This window comes from Gossypium arboreum, chromosome 13 (genome assembly GCF_025698485.1).
Source record: "Gossypium arboreum isolate Shixiya-1 chromosome 13, ASM2569848v2, whole genome shotgun sequence".
Classification (NCBI taxonomy): domain Eukaryota; kingdom Viridiplantae; phylum Streptophyta; class Magnoliopsida; order Malvales; family Malvaceae; genus Gossypium; species Gossypium arboreum.
In genome coordinates this window covers 89,817,723-89,837,972 of record NC_069082.1, presented here as the reverse complement: position 1 = coordinate 89,837,972, position 20,250 = coordinate 89,817,723, and the positions used below count along the sequence as shown (strand labels likewise).

At 36.0% G+C, this 20,250-nt stretch overlaps 1 protein-coding gene across 1 annotated transcript; it reads left to right on the top strand.

The window, feature by feature from the left end:
* The first annotated feature begins 6 nt into the window (after positions 1-6).
* LOC108463748 (piezo-type mechanosensitive ion channel homolog) lies at positions 7-18,353 on the top strand. Its single transcript, XM_017763653.2, has 21 exons — positions 7-696; positions 1,055-1,135; positions 1,643-1,802; positions 1,882-2,039; positions 2,570-2,726; positions 2,839-3,025; positions 3,121-3,236; positions 3,498-3,582; positions 8,746-8,961; positions 9,050-9,227; positions 9,556-9,684; positions 9,825-9,998; positions 10,149-10,382; positions 10,837-12,360; positions 12,698-15,174; positions 15,400-15,795; positions 15,919-16,077; positions 16,205-16,711; positions 16,790-16,931; positions 17,232-17,376; positions 17,878-18,353. The coding sequence occupies exons 1-21, from the start codon at positions 648-650 to the stop codon at positions 18,011-18,013; spliced, it is 7,410 nt and encodes a 2,469-aa protein (XP_017619142.1). The 5' UTR covers positions 7-647; the 3' UTR covers positions 18,014-18,353.
* The last annotated feature ends 1,897 nt before the right edge of the window (positions 18,354-20,250 follow it).

The window sequence follows — 20,250 nt, the reverse complement described above, 5'->3', positions numbered from 1 at the left end:
CATTTTATTATCCCAAAAATACCTATATATGAGGAGCACGTGTTCTGTTATCTAGTATTTTGGGAAAACATTGCATGAGCCCAACAAATCAAAACAATGTGCAACTTTAACCTTGTTAGATGTTGAATCAAAAACACAAAGATCAAAACTTTCTAAGTTATTATCTAAAGTAAAAATAATGGTAGGCTAAATCTGAGATCAATTTTTAACAAAATCCAGTTCTGGTTTCAATCAATATTCTGAAAATCTCATCCTATCCTGAGGAACAAAAAAGAAGACGACATCCCATATACCAAAAGGAACAAAAAAGATAAAAGAGAAAAAAGAGAGCCTTTTCTTATTGAAGATTATTGCTGCTGCATTGATTTGGCGACTAAGAGACGGGTTTATGGAAATGGGTTGTCTTGTTTTCTTCAAAATAATCGACTGAAGGCAACCATGAAGTATTTTCGATGCTCATCGATGGTAAAATTATGAAGAACTTGTTCTACTCAAAGAAACTTTTATGATGGGTGATTTTGTTGGGTGTATATTATTTTGGCTCTAATTGGTTGTCAAAGATTCAATATTGCACTGATGAGTTCCGGATTTCAGTTATGGTACAACTACAATGAAGATGTTTATGATTGAAAGGAGAGGTAATTATTATGGGGAAGTTCCTCATTGGATTTGTATTGCCTCAGCTTCTTTTGACAGGTATGCTTTAACCACTCCAATTTCATTAGCAAAATTTTTCGTTCCGCATGTTTTCTTATCAGAGGAATTTAATATGGATTCGATTTCTTATCAAAATGTAACTAATTCAAGAGAATGAAAGCTGCAAAATATTTCCATATCTGTAAGTGAAATGTTTTTATGAATAGATACTGTTAAGTCTAAGAATGCAGTAGAAAAAAGAGAATTTTTTATATGAATGCCTCATAACGCTGGTAATTTAGCTCGAAGGGTTAGCTAAGCGAAAACCTAGTAAATGTTTAAGCAAAATTGGAAAAACTGTGAACTATTTTCTTCCCTTTTTTTTTTTTTCCTTTTTCTTAAACTCTTACTTTTGCAGCTGCTTTGCTGAATCGGAGTTTGATATCTCTGGTTGATCTGTTAACCTTTCTCCTCATTCAATATGCAGCTCCAGAAATAGGTAAACCGTCTAGTTTGTTTCTGTACCATGCTGTTAATCATGACATTTTTCTTGCAATGTATATTAACAAAGGATTATCTCTCCCTTTTCTGAGATTATTTAAGTCTTAGCTTAATGACTAGCTGTCCCTGGCCAGCTGAGATTAACAAACCCAAGTTCTTAGTATGTACTTGTATTTGGATTTACATTTGTGAACTCATTTCTAGACGTAAGTAGGTTCTTTTGGATTTTATAAAAGCAACCATGATTAGCATGGAATTTCTAGTTAGTTCAACTTGTCTTTCTTTATGTGGTACATTCTCTATTTGTTTGGACTTTTTCATTTCGATGATGTCAACTGTTAGAGCAGTTCATAAGACAGAAATAGTGAGCTATATTCTGGATTCCATTCCTTTAATCATTAGTTCTTAAGAGCATTTTTATTCATGACATAAATGACCAAAAGAGAGATCAAATATTCCATTTTCTAAAGCTAGAGTTTCTAAGTAAGTATTTTTGGTGTGATAGGTTTTCAGTTCCCAAGGCAATCTCTCTTATCATGGTACACACTTATCTTTTCGTCACTAACTATTCTGTCACATGCCATATTTTACATTGTTTGGGTTGTGAAAGGAGACCAGTGGAGCATTTCTGATGCTCAATGGGCAAAGCTAATCGGTTTTGTAAGGTAAAATCTAACACAAGAAATATGCTTTGTGTTTTTCCTTTTATATATTTTACACATTAATATGAAATGAATTCTGCAGAGATCAGTCTTCGAGCTTTCCATCTTTAATATATTTCTTGATGGTACAAGTACTAGCAGCTTTAGTTGCGTTATTTGAAATAAGCGGCAGTAGGTTTGGCTTGGATTCACAGAGTGATTCATTTTGGGGGCATTTATATTCCTTTGTACTACAAATAGGTTTGTTATGCAGTACACCTCTCATATTACCAATCTTCTAATTTCTTTATATCTATTTTGTTTTCTGTTCAGGTTTCATATAATTTTTGGGTTTACCCTTCTTTTTTATTTTAAAGAAGGGATACTTAGCACTTTAGTTAATAATAAGTATACCTACTAGTTTAATAGACCATAGGGCTTCTTGTTTGATTCTGAAAGTACCAAAACTTGATGCTTTCTTCTTGGATAGCCAGTGTAATGAATCCATTACTGATATGGTTTCTTTTAGCTTACTCGAGCATCTAAAAAAATATTGAATTTCAGTTAAATCCAATTTTATTATTAAGAAAGTCAATAGGTACTGTTTGTAACGAGTTGGAAGTAAAAAGCATTGTACATCAACCAGCTTTTATCTTAAATCACTTGAGTTCTTTGATTGTGTTTGCTGTAATCAGGATTTGTTACATTGTTGATTTCTGCCATTCATGTAATTACCTATGCATTAGATGTTGACTTGAAGCCATTGTCCTATTGTTTTTTTTTCATTGAAGGTTCCCATCTAAGGGTTTTATGCTGCTTATTGTTGCCTGCTGTACAACTTATTGTTGGAATTAGTCATCCCTCTTGGGCATCTTTACCATTTTTTATTTGTAGTAGTATTGGACTTGTTGATTGGTCTTTAACAAGCAACTTTCTTGGCCTTTTCAGGTAAGCATCTTATAATTCCTATGCCTAGAGATCAGATTACAATTACAGTTTAGTTAGTATTTAATGTTATTTGGTTTACTGATTGATTTATATTTTTGGTCTGGTTTCAAAGATCTTGGCGGTACCTTTTGTTGTATGCTGGCTTGAACATTGTCTTACTCTACATATACCAACTCCCTGTCGAGTATTATGGGATCTTTAAGTGGCTAGCTGATTTTATTGGACTCTATAAGATATCTGCTAAATCGGAGTGGTCAGAAATTTGTTCTGGTCTTTCTCTTATAGTCTTTTACATCATTGTGAGTATATAACTTACTGCTAAACTTCAAAGCTGTTGTTTCCTTCATTTTTTTTATTATCGCTAACCTTTCTGCAACTCTTAATTCTTTTTCAGCTATCTTGGATTAGATGTGATCTTATGGAAATGGATTTCATCATGTCGGCAAGAGCAAGCAGCTTGACTAGGCAACTTCTTCCTTCAAAGCATTCATTCTTTATTCGTGAATCAAGGTATTTAATTGGGGAGGTTTTCCAAATTGACTAACTTCAGTTTATTTTGATTTCTTCAGCACATTTTAGTTGGTTTTGGTATTGAAAATTTAATGGAACTGCAAAACATGGAACCATGCACACCTTGTATTTATAAGTTTGGTATTCAACATGATATAAGGTTGTTTTTATATTTATCATTGCATAACATGATAGGATTTGCATTGATATCTACAATTTTAACATCTCTCTCTCTCTCTCCCTGTGGAAAATGCTTTGCAGATCCGGTGTTAGGCACACTAATATTTTGTTAAGAGGACCAATCTTACGGACTTTCGGCATTAACTATTTTACTTATGGTTTTCCGGTTAGTATACTACATTTCTTTTACTTTATAGAACTTTCATCCCTTGTGTATTGATTGTGTTTACAATCATAATGTCTCTGGAACTACATACAAATGTGAACTAATGCAAATTCTATGCCATAAAATAGTAGTAATAAGAGTAATAAAACCCTAAAATTTATAGATATTGTAGGAATATTCTGTAAATATTTTAGGAATATTTTGTAGATATTTTTTATTAAAATCCCTTATTTTAAGGGATCATATCTCCTATTTAGTATCTTTCCTAACTTAGAGTTTCCTAAAGTAGTGTCATAGGTTGTATATAAAACTCGATTTATGTTCTATTTAGAATAAAAATACTCGATTTCTATATGGTATCACTTAGGTTACGATTTCTTTTTCAACCTAGACCATGTCCAAAACTCCTTCTCCTACTTTGAGATTACTTCAAATCCGAAAATTTTTCTGGTTCCGATGCTCCATCGATTAAATGCAGTCGACTATCACCGCCATCGATTGAATGGCAACAATTTTCTTGAATGGTCCCAATCGGTTAAGATTTTTCTCTTGGCAGAGAAAGATTGGACTACGTTCTTGGTGAAATCAAGAAGCTGCTTGTGATGATGCTGGTTTTGCTAAGTGGATGCGTGACAATGGTCGTTATGACTTGGCTCCTTAATTCCATGACCCCAGTATAAGCGAAACTTTCTTCTTTACACCACACCGCTGAAATTTGGAGTGCAGTCCATGAAACCTACTCTAGCACGGATAACATTGCTGAATTATATCATGTTGAAGATCAAGCAGCCACCCTTAAACAAGGAACCATGCTCATTACTCTCTACTACAATACCCTTCTTCGCTCTTTGGCAACAATTAGATTTGTATGCACATTATGATAGGGTAGATCCAAGAGATGCTGCTCTTTATCAGCAAATTGTTACTCAACGAAGACTTTTCAATTTCTCCAAGGCTTAAATAAGGACACGGACGAGGTTCGGCGAGGTCTGGCTATTTCTCCTCTTCCTCCCTTCGAGAGGCTTTTCTATGGTCAAGAAGGAAGAAAGCCGAAGGTGTGTGATCTTGTCGATGAACCATATTCCACTTCGAAGATCCGCCTTCTTCGACCCATCAATCATCTCCCTCTTCCAAACGGGGGAGACCTTGGTGTGATCATTGCAAAAAGCCCGGCCACTCTAAGGAGAAGTGTTGGAAGCTTCATGGTAAGCCTCAGGACTGGAAGTCCAAGCACTCTCGAGATAATAAATCAAGCCTTGTCGTTGCCACCTCTGTCACTAGTTTCACTAAAGAACAGATTGCTGAACTTCAAAAACTATTTGGAAAGTTTCAAGGGTCTTGTGAGGGTAATCTGGTCATAAAAGATCTAGAAGGTAACCTTCTACTGCATTTTTCTCCTCCCAGTTGACTCCTAATTGGATCCTCAATTCTGGTGCTACGGATCATATGACTGGTAACAAGGCATTGTTTCACAATTTTTTCCATACCTTTGGTAAAGCTGTCAAAACGGCTGATGGTACCTTGTGCAAAATAGAGGGACATGGCACTGTTATTCTCAATGAACAGATTGCACTTAAAAATGTTCTCTTTGTACCAAATCTGGCGTGCAATCTCATCTCTGTTAGTAAATTGTCCACAGACTTGCACTGCTCTGTAATTTTTAATGATCGTGATTGTACTTTGCAGGCACTGAACTCGAAGAAGATGATTGGTAAGGCCAGCTTGCATAATGGTCTCTACATCCTCCCTACCTCTCCTAAAATCGAGATCTCCAAGTCATTTACCGCTTTAGGAAAAGTTGATACTGTTATGTTATGGCACTTTCGTTTAGGCCATCCTAGTTTCCAATACCTTGCAAAATTGTTTCTCGCTCTATTCATTAATAAAAGGCCTAATTCTTTTTCTTGCAAAGTTTGCTCTCTTGCCAAACATACTAAATCATTTTATTTTCCTTCTACATACAAGCCTTTTTACCCTTTTGCTTTGATCCATAGTGATATTTGGGGCCCTTCTGGGTGAAGAATGCTGATAATTGTAAGTGGTTTATCACTTTTATTGATGATCACATGAGGATAACTTGGACTTATTTGCTGAAAGATAAATCTGAAACTGCTAGTGTTTTTGTGCAATTTTATAACATGGTTCTCACTCAATTTGGGTCTAAAATCCAGCTCTTTAAATCGATAATGGCGGTGAATTTTTGCTAGGTCTTTAGGTGATTTTTTAAGGAAAAGGGCATAGTTCAGATTAGTTCTTGTGTTGGAACCCCACAAAAAAGCGGCATTGCCGAAAGAAAAATAGGCACCTTCTTGAAGTTACTCGTTTTCTTCTATTTACCACTAATGTTCCTAAATATTTGTGGGGAAGCCTTATTATCTCGCCACATATTTAATCAACCGGATGCCTAGTAAGGTTTTAAAATTTCAAACGCCTCAATCTATATTTTTGCAGACTTTCCTCATTTTAAGCCTATCTCCTCCATTCGCCACTTAAAATTTTTGGCTGACTTGTTTTTATCCAACATATTGCTCCTAATAAGTCCAAGTTAGATCCTAAGTCTTTAAAATGTGTATTGGTTGGGTATTCTTCACTTAAGAAGGGTTATAAATGCTATCATCCTCCTTCTAAACGATTTTTCACCACTATGGATATAACATTTTATGAGCAGGATTCCTATTTCACTCAGGCTGAAATTCAGGGGGACACATGGAGTGATTTTCAGCCACAACAGGTATCTCCTCCTAATATTCATTCTCAACCTTTAGAATTGCCATCTTGTTCGTCATTACCTGCAGATCTGTCACCTGTGAATGCTCCCATTGATTCTCTGTAGTACCTATGACTAATTCACCTACACCCACTTTAAACACTCTTCCGAAAATACACCGACTCCAATTGTGGTCTTCAAAAACACCACCACCCAAACAACTTCGTGTCTACACAAGAAAAGAAGACATATCCACGAGACTGCTTTTGCAATCTGATTCTTGCCGAGAATTGGATTTGGGTCCAGTTGCCGAAATGGAAGAAGAAATCAGTAAGTCCACTACTCTAGATGACTTTCCTATTGCTATTAGAAAAGGGGTTAGACAGTGCACCAAGCATCCTATTGAAAAATTTACTGGTTATAATTCATTGATGCCGTCTTTTCAAGCATTTACAGCAACTTTGGATAAAGAACAGGTTCCCACAAGCATAACTGAAGCTCTAAAGGATCCAAAATGGAGAAGGGTCATTGAAGAGGAAATTTGTGCACTAGAGAAAAATGCTACTTGGACCATTACAGACCTTCCTCAAGGAAAAAAGGCTGTCGGCTGTAAATGGATCTTTGCTGTAAAGTATAACTCCAATGGCAGTATCCAACGATACAAAGCTAGACTAGTGGCCAGAGGTTTCACGCAAACATATGGGATAGACTTCACAGAAACTTTTGCACCTGTGGCAAAGCTTAACACTATTCGAGTACTCCTAAGTTTGGCTGTAAATTGCGATTGGAAATTACACCAACTTGATGTAAAAAACGCATTTCTTAATGGCAAGCTTGAGGAAGAAGTCTATATGCAATTGCCACCTGGCTCAAAGTCTATTGAAGGTAGCAACAAGGTTTGCAAGCTCAACAAGTCTCTATACGGGTTAAAACAATCACCTAGAGCTTGGTTCGAGAGGTTCACTAAAGTCATTCTTCAAAATGGCTACAAGCAGTCCCTTGCCGATCATACGCTTTTCATCAAGGTAACTTCTACAAATAAGAAAGCTATCCTAATTGTTTATGTGGATGACATCATTCTTACTGGAGATGATGAGGAAGAGATTAGCAATTTGAAGAAGTTGTTAAACAGGGAATTCGAAACCAAGGACTTGGGAAAGCTAAGGTATTTCTTAGGAATGGAGGTGGCAAGATCAAAAGAAGGACTTGTGATCAACCGGAGAAAGTATGTACTTGATTTACTCAAAGCTGGTTTTCTTGGTCGTAAGCCGGTGATACATCAATGGAGGCAAACTTGAGATTCAATAAAGAAGATGAGTCCTTAGTAGACAGAGAGAAATTTCAAAGGTTAGTTGGGAAACTAATCTACTTATCCTTGACAAGGCCGGATATAGCTTTTCCCGTAAATGTGATAAGTCAACACATGACTAATCCTCTTGAAGAGCATATGGCGTGACAAATAGAATTCTCAAGTACTTGAAGAAAACTCCGGACACGGCTTAATGTTTAAGAAGACACAAGATGAGCTGTTAAGATTTTTACAGACTCTAGTTGGGTGGAGATCTCATTGAAAGAAGATCCACTAGTGGGTCTTGCATTTTTGTTTGGGGTAACCTTACAACTTGGAGAAGTAAGAAACAATCTGTTGTTTCAAGAAGTAGTGCTGAAGCTGAATTTAGAGCATTAGCTTTGGGGATATCTGAAGGAATTTGGCCACTTAAATTACTAAAAGAACTTGGCACAAATCGGAGGATCACTTTGAAGTTTTGTGTGATAATCAATCGCCATTCAGATTGCCAAGAACCCAGTTCAACATGACCGAACAAAGCATGTTGAAATTGATAGGCATTTTATTGCTGATCAAGTCAACAAAAAGACAGCCACTCTTTCTTACATTCCTTCGAAGGACAGATTGCGGACATTCTTACCAAGGCTTTGCCAAAACACGTGTTCAATAAATTCCTATTCAAGCCGGGATTATACAATGTATATTCTCCACTTGAGGGGAATGTAGGAATATTCGTAAATATTTTAGGAATATTTTGTAGATATTTTTTATTAAAATCCCTTATTTTAAGGGATCATATCTCCTATTTAGTATCCAATCTCCTATTTAGTATCTTTCCTAACTTAGAGTTTCCTAAAGTAGTGTCATAGGTTGTATATAAAAACTCTGATTTATGTTCTATTTAGAATAAAAATACTCTGATTTCTACAGATATGTCCCATGAGAACTATTTTTTTTTCAATCATTACTGGATATAGTAGGGACATCAATGGATCACATGGTCAGTAGTCATGTTTCCTTTTAATCTATCTCGTATGTCCAACAGGAACCATAGGGTTGGAGTGAACCTTTAGGTAATTTCTTTTCTTCGGACATATGGATCGAATTTGTCTTACCTTCACAGAAGTTGTTTTGTGTTCTTAAGATTTTTTACCGTTGAATATGGCAGATTTCCTTGCTTGCTCTTTCCTTTTGGAGTTTCCACTTTGCGAGTCTCTATGCATTTGGACTTCTTGCGTATGTTGGCTATATTCTGTATGTCTTCCCCTCAATGTATCACTTGCATCGATTGAATGGCTTGCTACTTGTTTTGATTCTCTTGTGGGCTGTTAGCACATACATCTTCAACATAGCTTTCACAGTCCTTAATAAGGAGAAATGGCAGGTAGTATTCTAGATTATATTCTGCCGATGGTGCATATTGTTATAATTGTATAATCTTTGACATGATATGTTTGAGGAAATGCTTTCAGGACATGGAGATTTGGGAAACAATTGGGCTATGGCACTACCCTATCCCCGGATTTTATCTATTGGCACAATTTAGCCTTGGGGTTCTTGTTGCATTGAGTAATCTTGTTAACAATTCCGTTTTCCTGTACTTGTCTGACAGAGATGGGCCATCTTCTAGTGATGATTCCTCTTTAGATGGTGAGGAAACTATAATGTCCAAGTGTTTGGATTGATCACCTTCTCTTTGCCTTCGTTGGTTCTTTCCTAATATTCTTTAATAATCTGTATTCCTTCCCAAGTCACCCTTTGTTGGACAATTGGAAGGCCAGAAGTTTTGCTAATATTATCTTGATACCTCAACCACCATATTTACCCAGAAATCTTACTTAAACTATCATATCTTAACCCCAATATCACTTCTTTAAACATTAAATTATTCTTTGATGTTTCTTGTTGTTATGCATCTAGTTTTATCTACCTGTTTCGATGTTTAATCTACAAGTTTCAAATTGGTTCTTAATTTCAGACACAGAGGAAACAAAAGTACTGATTGTAGCTACCATAGTATACGGACTGCGCAAAAGTTCTCGGGCTATGGTGCTGATGCTGTTGTTCCTTATTGCGTTAAACCCTGGCCTCATCCCTGCCTTATACAGTAAGATAAGCTACTAACATTTTCTTAATTCTTTGTTCAATTTTTCGACTATTTTTGGTTTGTTAGCCAAAGATTCTGCAATTTTATTGGAAAATAATATATATCAGTACTAACTATGACCTTTCTGCTTTACATCTCAGTGGCTTTTTTCTTGATATTTCTATTAAGCCACCATGTAGGTACAAAAATACGGCAATGCTTAATTCTGTTATGCGAGGCACATTTCACACTGTTATATCTTCTTCAGCTTAATCTTATATCTTCTACCTTGGAGAAAAAAGGCTCGATTGCTGAGAAAATTCTTTCACAACTAGGTAAGTGTACTTAATTCTAATTTCCTTTATGATCCTGATGTGGATGATCAATGGCAGGAAAATATAATAGATTATTTAATACATATTAACATCTTTACAAGTAAATATTTGAAAAGAAATTCTAATATTACATTGGACTACTTCGTGTAGGTTCGTTTAATCATGCTAAGTCTGGGGACTTCCTGAAGATAGCTGTGCTTGCTTGCTTTTCTGCCATTCATAATCATGGGTTTGAAATGTTGCTCTCATTTTCAGCAATTGTTCAACACACTCCTTGCCCTCCGATAGGGTTTACCATCTTGAGAGCTGGTTTGCTCAAGTCTGTTATATTGACGGTTTATACCTCAAAATCAAGAAACCCCCCTGAAATTAACTTCTCTCATGGTATTACTCATTCGAGGTTGAAATATCCAACAATGCTTTGACCTTTCTCTACTTTGAAAAGGAGTATATTTCTACAAAGGGTCCCAAATCTTCATGGTTTTGATGATTTGGAATCCCAGACTATGTGTTCTCTTGTCTAAAGTAGAATATTTGGGATTGTAAAATTTCCTAAACGTGTGGCATCTATGAGCAGTTATGATTGACTATCCTTAGATTCATATTCTAAGTTTTGGTTTTAAGTAATGTGCAAAAACTTTATTTCTTTTGAATTATTCTAGTTTCTCAATGTAAGCATCATCATGTATGCTGCATGATATATAAGAATCACTTATTATGGCAGCTATATGAATCTCCTTCACACACATACAAACAGTTCACATATGCTTGTTTCGATCACGGTACCTGGAAAAAACTTGTTAATATTCTCATCCTTCTTTTTTTTTGGATCTTACAGAGAGAAAAATAGGATCATATCTGAATACTATTGGCAAGACGTTTCTTTCGACATACCGATCATGTGGAACTTACATTGTCTTTCTCACGATCCTTCTTACAGTTTATGTAGTAACGCCTAACTATTCTTCATTTGGTTACCTATTCTTCCTTCTAATGTGGATTACCGAAAGACAACTCGTAGGGAAGACAGTAAAGCGCCTTTGGCTACCGCTGAAAGTTTATGCCATTGCAGTGTTTGTGTTCATTTACGGGTTAAGTGCGTTCTCTTGGCTTCAGGAATGGTTGTCCAGATTAGTTAAACTTTCTTCTGCCTTCGGGTATAACCCAGAAGCTTCAATGTTGAAAAACATTTGGGAGTCCTTAGCTGTATTAGTTGTGATGCAACTACATCGTTACGAGAGGAGGCAAAGCAAAAACTTCGCACCGAGGGATGATGTGCCAGAAACTGATGCTTTTACTTTTCTCAAGCGCCTTCTAATTTGGCACAGTGAAAAGATACTGTATCTTACCATATTTTATGCATCTTTGTCACCGATCAGTGCATTTGGGTTTTCCTATCTTTTCGGTTTAGTTATTTGTGCCATTTCATCGAAAAACTCTCAGATCCCTTCAAAACTCTTTCTGGTTTATTCGGCATCACTTGTGATGATTGAATACCCTTTCCAGATGTGGGGTTACCAGGCTGAGATGTTCCCTGGTCAAAAACACCATTCGGTTTCATTTTTTCTCGGCTTGCAGGTGTATGAACCCGGTTTCTTCGGTGTAGAATTTGGCTTGAGAGGGAAGGTGCTAGTTATTGTTGCGTGCATTCTGCAGCACAGTGTCTCTCAGTGGTTTGAAAAGATGCCGAGCAACTTTGAAAATGAAGGATGGTGGGAGGACTCTTGTGGTTTGTTTATGTCAACTGAAATAGCCTCAAATGGTGACATGAATTTTACCAGAGGAAGAAAATGTTTAGATGCCAATCCGCTGTTAAGAAAAATGAAAAAGCCAAGAAGCTATTCGTGCCCATCTCTTAAGACTATCATTTTAGGAGGTATGAATCCTGCAGGAGGCAGTGAAGGTAGAAACCATACGAATGGGCATTTGCAGGAAAGTTCCAATGATAATCATAAATGGAAGAGAAAGCAAATTCATATGTTGAGAAAGGAGAGGCTGGAAATGCAAAAGGCTAGTCTGAAAGTTTATATCAAGTTCTGGGTAGAGAATATGTTTAATCTCTTCGGCCTCGAGATAAACATGATCGCATTGCTTCTTGCCAGCTTTTCTGTGCTGAATGCTATATCTTTGCTCTACATTGCATCTCTTGCAGCTTGCATTCTTTTACATCGGGACGCCATAAATAAACTGTGGCTAATATTTGTTTTCTTGTTTGCTTCCATTTTCACCCTCGAGTACATGGCTTTTTTGTTGAATCTGACTTCCTGGATGCATCTTTCCCCAACTAGGGCCAAAGCGCTTTGCAATGACTGTTGGAGAAGCTCCCATATTCATTTTGATTACTGCAAGAAATGCTGGCTAGGTATCTCTACCATGAAATGTTCTACATAGTTGGTCAATAGGAAAATTACTTCATCTATACATAGACAATTTGAAACTCAAAATAAGCAACTCGAATGGTTCTAATTTCTGTTTCAAGCATCATAAGAGAGGATATACGTATATATATTGTATACAAATGAGTAATTGTATTGCTTCAAAGGCATGAAGAATTTATATACTTGAAGTACTCTTTTCAAATAGATAAAGCAGTTTCTAGAAGTGATTATGAGTCAACCATTGTTAGCTTCATTGTTGCATTATAATCTTATGTTTTATTTACTTCAGTGGTGAAACTATTTAACCAAAACTATTTGCAGGTTTCATAGTAGATGAACCCAGAATGCTTATCAGCTATTACACAGTTTTCATGTTTTCATGTCTCAAACTTCATGCGGATCGCTTGTCGAGTCTCTCAGGGTTTCAGACATATAAAGAAATGATGCTTCACTCAAAACAAGTATCCGGTCTGAGTGATCTCTCGTTTGAAACAAAAGTCTTGTGGACATTTCTTGACTACCTAAGGCTTTACAGTTATTGTCACTTACTGGATCTTGTGCTTGCTTTAATTTTAATCACTGGAACACTAGAGTATGATGTTCTTCACCTTGGATACCTTGGATTTGCTCTAGTTTTCTTCCGGATTAGGCTTCAAATTCTAAAGAAAAAGAATAGCATCTTCAAATTCTTGCGGATTTACAATTTTGCTCTGATTGTCCTTAGTCTTGCATACCAGTCTCCTTTTGTAGGTGATTTTTGTGAGGGGAAATGTGAGATGATAGATCGGATTAGCAAAGTGATCGGGTTGCATAAATACGGATTTCATGTTACATCTAGATTTGCACTTGTTGAGGTTATAATATTCATTCTGGTTTCACTTCAGTCATACATGTTTTCATCCTTGGAATTTGACTATGTATCGAAATATCTTGAAGCGGAAAAGATCAGTGCTTTAGTCCGTGAGCAGGAGAAGAGGGCTGCATGGAAGACTGCACATTTGCAACATATACGTAAATCCGAGGAGCAAAAGCGCATGCGTAATCTACAAGTTGAAAAGATCAAATCAGAGATGCTCAACTTGCTGATCCAACTTCATAGCTTGAGCACCACTAATTGCGGTAGCACCTTTCCTGAAGGCAAAATCAAAAGAAACAGGAACCTTTCGGTAAATTCAAATCCATCTCAGACTACCCCCAAAAAATGGGATGCTGATTTAGAGAGAAAGGATCTTAGTGGAAGATTGGATTTGTTATCTAATCATGATATGAATGGATCTCCTAGAAGTGAAAGAACTGTAGTTCTTTGTGAAGAGGACTCCAGACAGCAGTCAGTCAATTCACTGTTCGAGATTGATGAACTACACGAGACAGTTAATGGGAACATGTATTCCCATACAAAGCCTCAAGAAAAATACCAATCCAAGAGAAGTCCACTAGCATCAGCAGTACAACTGATAGGTGATGGAGTTTCACAGGTGCAGTCTCTTGGTAGTATGGCAGTCATGAATCTCGCAAGCCTCTTAAACATTGAACATGAAAAACTGGATTCATACGATCATTCTTCAGATGATGAGGTATTTTACGAGGTAGAGAATCATGATTTTGGTGGTGAACATATTGAACGAACGCATTCAATGCTATCTGATAGTGATAGGAACATGTTTAATGTTGCGCGCCGACAAATCAAGATCATCTTCCACCATATTTGGGACCAAATGAGATCAAATAACAATGTTGTTTGCTACTGTTGCTTTATTCTGATTTTCCTATGGAATTTTAGCCTGCTTTCCATGGTTTATCTAGTTGGTCTCTTCTTGTATGCTCTATGTGTAAATACCGGTCCGAGCCACATGTTCTGGGTTATTATGCTAATTTACACTGAGGTCTGTATTTTGCTTCAATACTTATATCAAATCATCATTCAACATTTTGGGATGATTTTCAAAGCCGGATTGTTTCGGGAGTTGGGATTTCCGGCGTGCAAGAACATGTCATCTTTTGTGATCAGCCATTGGCCTCTTTTTTTAGTGTATTTGTTTACTCTCTTACAGTATGCCATAACTTCCAGCGAAGGCGAATGGACTGTGACAGCTGAGTTCAGCTTTACTAGAAAAAATCACCACCAGGAAATTGCTGCATATGATTTTGGATTCTTTAGGAGATTAAAGGGACTGCTTTTACATTTAAGAAACGTGATGGAAGTGTTGATTCGAAATCTTTACAGGTACTGGATATCCTTAACACAGGAATCCGAAACTCCTCCTTACTTTGTGCAGCTATCTATGGAAGTCAACTTACCACCAGGGGATGGCATTCAACCTGAGATGATTGAATCGAAAATGAACAAGTTGCTGAAGATCATGCATGACAGAAGATGCAGAGACAACCTCAACATTTATCCTGCAAGTAGAGTTCGAGTTCAAAGCATTGAGCGAAGTCCAGAAAATGATAACATTTCCCTGGTTGTTTTTGAGGTGTTATATGCCTCCCCTTCAGGAGATTCTTCCTTCAAAGAAGGGCAAAGGTCGTTAACCCCGTCTGCTGATGTAACTAGTGAGATTCTAGAAGCCTACCATGCCGATATTTTTAGAGAAATACGGTTCCCTTACACTATACTTTCTGTAATCGGTGGAGGTAAGAAAGATATAGATCTATACGCCTATGTATTTTGTGCAGATCTAGTTGTCTTCTTCTTGGTGGCAATTTTCTACCAATCTGTCATAAAAAATAACAGTGAGTTCCTTGAAGTTTATCAGCATGAAGATCAATTCCCAAAAGAGTTCGTGTTTATCTTAATGGTATTCCTCTAACCACAGATTTTTTCTTCAAGAAAACGTTGAGCATTTCTTAAAAAGAAATCGTTTTTTCAGTGCTTGTATGACTCAGTTCAATCAATAGTATAAACAAGCATAATCTCATACTGGAATTCTTGATGTTGAAGTTATTTATTTACCATTGATGTAATATTCATGATTTAAATGGTTAGATCTCTGAAATGAATACAAAATTTCTTCTTATTACAGGTTATCTTTTTCTTGATAGTGCTGGATCGCGTCATTTACCTTTGTTCATTTGCCACTGCGAAAGTTATATTCTATCTTTTCACTCTTTTGCTCTTCACATACTCTGTCACGAACTATTCTTGGCAAATGGAGCCTTCGGACAAACATGCCGGAAAGTTTGCGCTTCGTGCTATTTACCTCACGAAGCTGATTTCCCTGGCTCTGCAGGCCATACAAATCCGATTTGGGATTCCAAATGAAAGCAATCTGTACAGGCAATTCTTAACAAGTAGCATTTCTCAAACTAATTTCTTGGGTTTCCGAATTTATCGTGCTCTCCCTTTCCTTTATGAACTTCGATGTGTTCTTGATTGGTCTTGCACAACTACATCTTTAACCATGTATGATTGGTTGAAGGTAAGTGTATAATGTAGAAATCGCTTATGTTATTGTTGTACAACCCTGAAATCTTTGCATTGTTCCTTCAACAAACTCGTATGCTCTGATTGTTTTTGGATCTAATATTAGCTTTCTATCTAGTTGGAAGATATCCATGGAAGCTTGTTTCTTGTCAAATGTGATGCGGATCTAAATAGAGCTAAACACCAGCAAGGAAAAAAGCAGACAAAGCTAACTAAATTTTGCAGTGGCATTTGCTTATTCTTCATACTGATTTGTGTCATATGGGCCCCTATGCTGGTAAGAATTGAAAACTATACATTCTTTTTTGTTGTCCTGTAAATTAAATTCCGGATTTGTTAGAAGAACTCTAGCAACAGCTACTCATATATAAAGTTTGGGGTTTGCTTGTATTGTGTTTTTCAAGATGTACAGCAGTGGTAACCCGACAAATATTGCAAACCCCATAAGAGAAGCCAGTGTGCAGATTGATATAAAGACGAGCAGCGGAAGGCTTACATTGTTTGAGACCACTTTGTGCGAAAGGATCTCATGGAACAAAGTAAAACACGAACATATCGATCTTGATCCACAAGGCTACTTAGACAATTATAATGAAGTGGACATTCAACTGATATGTTGCCAACCTGATGCAAGCAAAGTATGGCTTGTTCCCCCAGTGGTCCAAGCCCGATTTATCGATTCTCTCCAACAGAGCATGGACATAGTTTTCTCTTGGCAATTCAGGAGAGATAGACCGAAAGGGAAGGAAGTTGTGAAACATCAATTACTTGTTGCTGATCATGATCTTCCTAAATCTGCAGAAGTGATGCAAGTTCTTAATGGTACTGCTAATAGTTTCAGAATGTTTAACATCTATCCAAGATATTTCCGGGTTACTGGTTCTGGAGATTTGCGGTTTCTCGAACAGTCGGTATGTCCTTGATTCTGATCATTTAGATTCATTATCAGCTTTTTGTTGAGATTACAGTGAACATGATAGTTTTTACAGGTTGAAAAGGTTAGTGGGGATCTTGTTCTCAATCATGGAAATCCAGAATGGTGGTCTTTTCAGGATATTGATGCATCAAGTGGAACTGGATGCTGTGAGTTTGCTGGACCAGTGGCCATAATTGTATCCGAGGAAACACCGCGTAAGTTCTGAAGCTCTTCATTTTGCTTGAAGTACCAGTGTTTGATACCTTTATCTAACACATATTCAAAAAAGAGCGTTGAGATATGACCTTTGAAGAATCCTCCAAATACATGAAAGAACTTTACAACAATGAACATATTCATATCGGATATATACCCATATCCTGAGCCCTAACATAGAAAGTAACTATCAAGATCTACATGCAAAATGCATATGAAAGTTGTTCAATCATTTTTATTTGGATTAATTTCCCTTTATTTTTCATTATATGTATGGTTGGATTTGTATGCTTGTTCAGAGGGCATTCTTGGGGATACATTGAGCAAATTTAGCATTTGGGGTCTTTACATTACTTTTGTGCTAGCTGTTGGCCGTTTCATCAGACTACAATGTTCTGATCTCAGAATGAGAATACAAGTTGAGAACCTTCCTTCTTGTGACAGGTATGCATGTATATATGTATATCATGTATGTATATACCCTTTTATTGATTTCAAACTGACGTCACACTGAATCTACATTGTTCTGACTTTTTTTTTTTTTTTATCTTCAATACCTATGTCCTATGCTTGCCGAATATGTATGCATGCATGCATATATTTATGTTGGTACATTTACCCTTTTACTCTTTTCAGACCCATGTCACACTGAATCTATGTTGTTCCGGACATGTGTGCATGCATGTTTGTTAGTGTATATACTCTTTTATTCATTTCAGACAAATGTCACACTGAATCTTGTTGGTCTGGAAATGTAATCCTGCATAGCAGACATACTGCATGTATGTATGTATATCGAACATGGATATAAAGATAGCTCTCCGAATACATAGAAAAAACTACAGTTAAGTTGAATAGATCTGCATGTAACACATATCCGTATCTAATATTTACGCACGAATTCAAAGTTACGAAGCTGAATGTTTTAAAGTTATGTTGGTACAGGTTGCTTGCAATCTGTGAGGACATATATGCTGCAAGAGCTGAGGGTGAGCTTGAGGTTGAAGAGGTTCTTTACTGGACACTGGTCAGCATTTATCGATCTCCACACATGCTGCTCGAGTACACTAAGCCTGACTAATTACGTATCATCCTCACCAATTCAACCCAATTTTTATTACAGTTACGACTTTTTTTTTCAAGCATTGTTCAGTGATGATTCTAAAATAAGTTTTTTTTTGGGATTGGGTGAAGGTGTTCATTCAAAAGGCTCACTTAATTATCTTGAAATAAATAATTGCAAGATAAAAAGTAAAAAAATACATATATAGAAATTTGAATGGTCAACTTTTACTATTAGTCCTTGTATCATGCATAAGTTTTGAGTTTAGTCCTTGTATTTTAATTTAGCAAATATTAATTCTTGTATTTTTCGTTTGTATTGTACTAAGGGTAATGTTGTAGATTTAGCTTATGTTCAACTTGATCAATCTTAATCCTTATAATTTTGAATTTTAAAATCTTAATCTTGACACAAATGACAAGCTTTCAAATCTATTAACTAACTTTTTGTAAGTGATGATAAAAATTAAGGTCACATTACATTAGACATCTAGTAATATGTTGGTCGCATAAGTTATATATATATATTTTATAAACAGTAAGACTTAATAAATTTAAGTGCCCCATTTATTCAAGATTGAAATTTAAAAATTGATCAAATTAAAATTGTTGTTGAACCATTTTTTTTTTGAAATTTTAATATTTTCGAGCCAATACTCAATTTTAGTTAGATCATCTTTCACTCTACTTCGAAATTCTTCAGTACCACATTTTTTGACTTTACCAACAAGAATCTGTCGACTATTTTAGTTGTTTGTAGAGGTTGAGGTACCACGGGAGGTATAATAGTGGGTGGAGGTTGTTGAGCCACATGGTTGGTTTGCATAAATTCTGTGAACCCCTGGCCTATTAAATCGAATAAAACATTTTTAACTTCATTTTCAGACATTTTTGGAACCGGTAAATTATGACTTGCTTCTTATTCATTAGTCAAAACATTACTATTAACTTCATCAGTGTCAGCACGATCAGTTTCTGCTGACATCTTTCAAATTTAAAAGAGAAATACGAGTTAGGTCGGATCAATCAATATCACACTACTATAGGTTTATATGACATGTAATTTTTAGACTTTAACATGCTACGTTCAGTTCGAGAATCGACTAAATCGTAGCTTTGATATCACTAAATGTAACACCCCTTATTCGGCCCGGTCACCAGACCTGAGTAAAGAGATGCCACAATTATATTCAACAAATCAATAAATACATTATTAAAAAAAATCTATTATTCATAAAGTAAATCACACATAATCAAACATATTAAGAATTTGAACTCTACAAGGACCTAATTGTGAAATCCAAGCTTGGAATAGGATTGATTTACAAAAAATTAAAGTTTTAAAGTGACTAGTGAAAATCCATAGTTGGTATCAATACTAAATCGATACATTTTTGAAAATCGATACCAAAATTGAGTACTGTTTTCTTTGCAAAATAATGGTATCAATAATTATTTTAGGGTATCGATATTTTAGGAAAAAATATTGACACTGAAATGAAAACCGATACCATTTTGGCATTCTGTTTGTTTTAAAACTGTTCATATGGTTAAGTATCAATACCAAATGCCAAAATATCGATACTTAGGTTCAAAATGGTAAAATTTCATCTTTAAAATTTCATTTCATGCCAAATTTTCGTATCACACAAAAGACAATATTTTTACCTATTCAAACACTTAAAAATCTGACCAATGTACCCTTATTGACACCACAATTCAATATCCAAAACAAAATCACATTTCAAACTAAACTAGCTACTTTCAAGCTTCCAAGTACCTATAATATCTAATGCCAAGACTATCATTTTTATTCAATCCATTTACAACCAAAATACCATAACACAACTATTTCCGTGAGACTTATGCTTACCAAAAACTAAAAGCATAAATACAAGCAAATTTAAACAACATACGTCAAGTTCAAATCTATCATATGAAGTAAGTATTTAACTCTATACAAACACACATATTGCCTGCCATATAATCCAAAGTAAACATTCAAAAACTACCAAACTATATCTGGATAGTGTGATTTCTTCTAGTTGATCCGACCGCCCAATTTGTACAAAGCATAATCTGTAGAAAATAGAAGAAATAATACAGATAAGCTCTACTAGAGCTTAGTAAGTTCAAGTGAGGGGCCGTGCCAGAGGTGATGGTGGTAGAGGTGTTGGTTAGCGTGGAGTTGCTCAGGTGGTAATGGAGGTCTAGCCAAAGTTTACGCAGTTAGAGAGCCCCGGACTAGAGAGGCCA